The 2,937-nt window shown below is 52.7% G+C and overlaps 1 protein-coding gene across 1 annotated transcript; it reads left to right on the top strand.

The window, feature by feature from the left end:
• Positions 1-817: 817 nt before the first annotated feature.
• On the top strand, positions 818-2,937 carry LOC149811162 (uncharacterized). The gene is made up of 3 exons (XM_089994014.1): positions 818-943; positions 1,873-2,211; positions 2,677-2,937. The coding sequence occupies exons 1-3, from the start codon at positions 818-820 to the stop codon at positions 2,935-2,937; spliced, it is 726 nt and encodes a 241-aa protein (XP_089850140.1).

Below are 2,937 nucleotides of genomic sequence, written 5' to 3'. Positions count from 1 at the left end.
AGACTGTCCGAAGCACTGGGGTCCTGGGTAATCTGTATGTATGTGGGCATTCGGGTATCATAATCTGTTGGAGAACATCAACCCTCTGAGGTAGCAACACACTTGGCAAAACAGTTTTTGCAGTCGACGCAGGGATTCTAGCCTGAGTCGCCCATATATATGGCCTCACGCGGAGCACTCCAGGTTCGGCACACACACTAAATCCATCTATCTCAAGATAGTCGAGTTTTACCACACCCAACCTAGAAACACGACCCTGCTGCAGGCACTGAAGCTCGCGTTCCTACTCGCCTCAACATGGATGACCGTCAAAATGCTGCAGCGCTTGATGAACCCCCCCGACCAGAACGCGGTCCGTGCCAAACAAGACCTCTGCAAGCGCCTTGGCATCCCCCCCGCCAAGCTTCACCTCAACCCGCACGAGCTCGCGATGTCAGTGAACGTCATCGCGCCCGACCGCCTCGATGTGGACCTCAGCCAAGTGGCTGGGTGCGATAACATCGTGGAGTCCATGAAGCGCGATGTGCTCTTCCAGTTGCACCACCCCTACATCGCCAAGAGTTCTCTCATGCGTTCTGCGTCGGGGGTTCTGCTGTACGGGCCTCCTGGCACTGGGAAGACGATGCTGGCCAAGGTGCGTGTGACGCTGCGAGTTTGGGATGTCAGCTTTTAGCTGCATCTCCCTGAAATTGCCGATTGCTTATTTCCTCTCCCGACTGAGATTGCCAAGTGCATGGCATTCTCAGGGTTCCCAATTAGTTCAAGGAGTTGCCAATGTGGATGCGGTTGTGTCGTAAAAAGATACATCATCACAATAATGCCAGTTGTTCCCCGCGTTCGTAGATGGCCGGTTCACTGCATGCACGTTACCGGATGGCGTGATTTGGATGCTGTCTCCCGCAGCAAGCTTGGGTGCTACACTTCGGAGCCTGCCAAAGTGCAGGTCAGCGCCCGCCAAGTGATAGCATGTACAGTCGGACTGGCTTGAGGCGCCTCTCCATGGCATCCTTGGCTTCCGTGGAACAGCCTCGCTAGTTAACAGCGCCTTGGAACAGCCTCCTCAATCAACATCGTGTCAGGGCCATTGGTTTTAGGGCGCCTTTCCACAAGACATGCGTCTTGGGACACAAATGGCCATTACGGCTCTTAGAGAGACAGAGTTTAGGCCGTGGAAAGGACAGTGTTTGGCCAGACCCTGTAAATTGCGGGTGGCGGTACCTGAAAGTGCATGATTTTCCAGGCAAAAACGGAGGCCGAACTCATTCTAGCGACCCACTGGGAGAGAAAACAGGGTTGCGCTGCTCAGAGGAGTGTGGAGAAAGCCACCTTTGTCGAGTTCGCCGCAAGTCAAAAGGGTCAATGCACTAACGCGTGGTCAAGCTGCTCTAGCTGGACACTTTGGCTCCTTCTCTCCTGAGATAGTATCTGATTTCATGGATCAATATGTGTGCAACATCTGATATCTCGTGGGATAGCGACTGGAGGCGGAGATGGATGTAAGCACGGTCTTGCAATCAGACCGACTCAACTGACTTGGTAAACGTAAACGTAATCGATGCACAACGCGCTCCATTGAATGGAATCATAATTGCAAAGTCGTAACCGCGGAAGTGCCGCTGAAATGTTATCAACCAGCAAGACGATCAGCCTATAGACCTGAACAACACCCTCCTTCACTTGCAGACGGTTGCGCACGATGCACAATCTGCTCTGTTGAATTGTGTCGTCATGGGCAAGTTGCAACCGCGGCAGTGTTACTGCAAAATTGTCAGCCAGCAAGAGATGACCGACCTGTAAATTCAACAGCACACCCCCTCTTCATCACCATCAATGTGTAGAATAAACAACACACCCGCTCCGCTTTGCTTGCAGGCGGTCGCACACGACGCACAATGCGTCTTCATCACCATCAAGGCGTCATCGCTCTACAGCAAGTGGCTGGGTGAGTCCAATCAGAACACACGCGCCATTTTCTCGCTGGCAGCTAAGCTTGCGTCAGTTGGGGCGCTCGTCATCATCTTCATCGACGAAGTGGACGGGATCCTGGGCGAGACCTCCTTCTCCCACGAGTCCAGCGAGCAGGTTAAGACTGAGTTCATGCAGCTTTGGGACAGTATGTCTCAGGTCAACAGCGTCGTGTTCTTCGCCGCTACAAATCGGCCTGACCGACTCAACGATGCGATGTGGAGGCGATTCTCGCACCACTTTGAGGTATCGTGTCCACTTCCCTTCTCCAGATCGATGATAGTGAATGCACATGTTGCACATAGGCAGTGATGTTTGGTTGGAAATGGGCACCGATGCCACCTTTCGCATGTTTGGCATCACTTGCAATTGCAATGTGTGGCTCTATGACTCAGTGAACCCCTTCGAGCAATGTGATCTTACCAATGTCGATGCGGGTGCAGTGCTTTGCAGATATGCATGATCGACATCCTGTGCTTTGAGGCAGCCAGTCTGAATGAGCTTGTACAGTCGCCAATGCTTCGCCGGATAGGGTTTTGACCCCAAATTTGTCCCTGAAATGCATGCATTTCCGGATATCTAGACCTGCAAATCACACAGTCTGGCGAAGCTGAGAGCCGCGAAAGTACTTGGGTATGTGGACTTATTCGGGCTGTCCGTGTGCACTTACATGTATCTTTGGGCAGTCATTGAACAGAAGTGTGGCTGCAGGTGCCACTGCCTGACGAGCTTGCGCGTTACCATGTTCTTAAGCGCACATTGGAGAAGCACCAAGCAGACAGCAAGCGTTCGCTTAAAATGGAGGCCAGCAAGCTGATGGATCCCTCGATACTGCGAGACACCCCAAGTGCTTTGCCCTCCGGCAACGTTCCCACAGCGTTGGAGCTCAAGAAAGTGTGCAAACTGAGAGAGGTGTGCAGTTCCACTCTTAATGGAAAGCCTTTGCTTCTCACGCAGCCTGCAAGATGCTGA

The sequence above is a fragment of the Nuphar pumila genome, unplaced genomic scaffold, assembly GCF_984573655.1.
Source record: "Nuphar pumila unplaced genomic scaffold, dmNupPumi1.hap1.1 HAP1_SCAFFOLD_119, whole genome shotgun sequence".
Classification (NCBI taxonomy): domain Eukaryota; kingdom Viridiplantae; phylum Streptophyta; class Magnoliopsida; order Nymphaeales; family Nymphaeaceae; genus Nuphar; species Nuphar pumila.
The sequence above is the reverse complement of the archived record's forward strand: the minus strand, read 5'-3'. Positions and strand labels throughout refer to the sequence as shown.

Excerpts from the sequence above, each read along its gene's own strand:
- LOC149811162 (XM_089994014.1), top strand. The coding sequence starts at position 818 with ATGCCAGTTGTTCCCCGCGTTCGTAGATGGCCGGTTCACTGCATGCAC. Across the intron at positions 944-1,872 it reads CGGAGCCTGCCAAAGTGCAG|GCGGTCGCACACGACGCACA; the intron begins GTCAGCGCCCGC and ends CTTTGCTTGCAG. Across the intron at positions 2,212-2,676 it reads GATTCTCGCACCACTTTGAG|GTGCCACTGCCTGACGAGCT; the intron begins GTATCGTGTCCA and ends GTGTGGCTGCAG.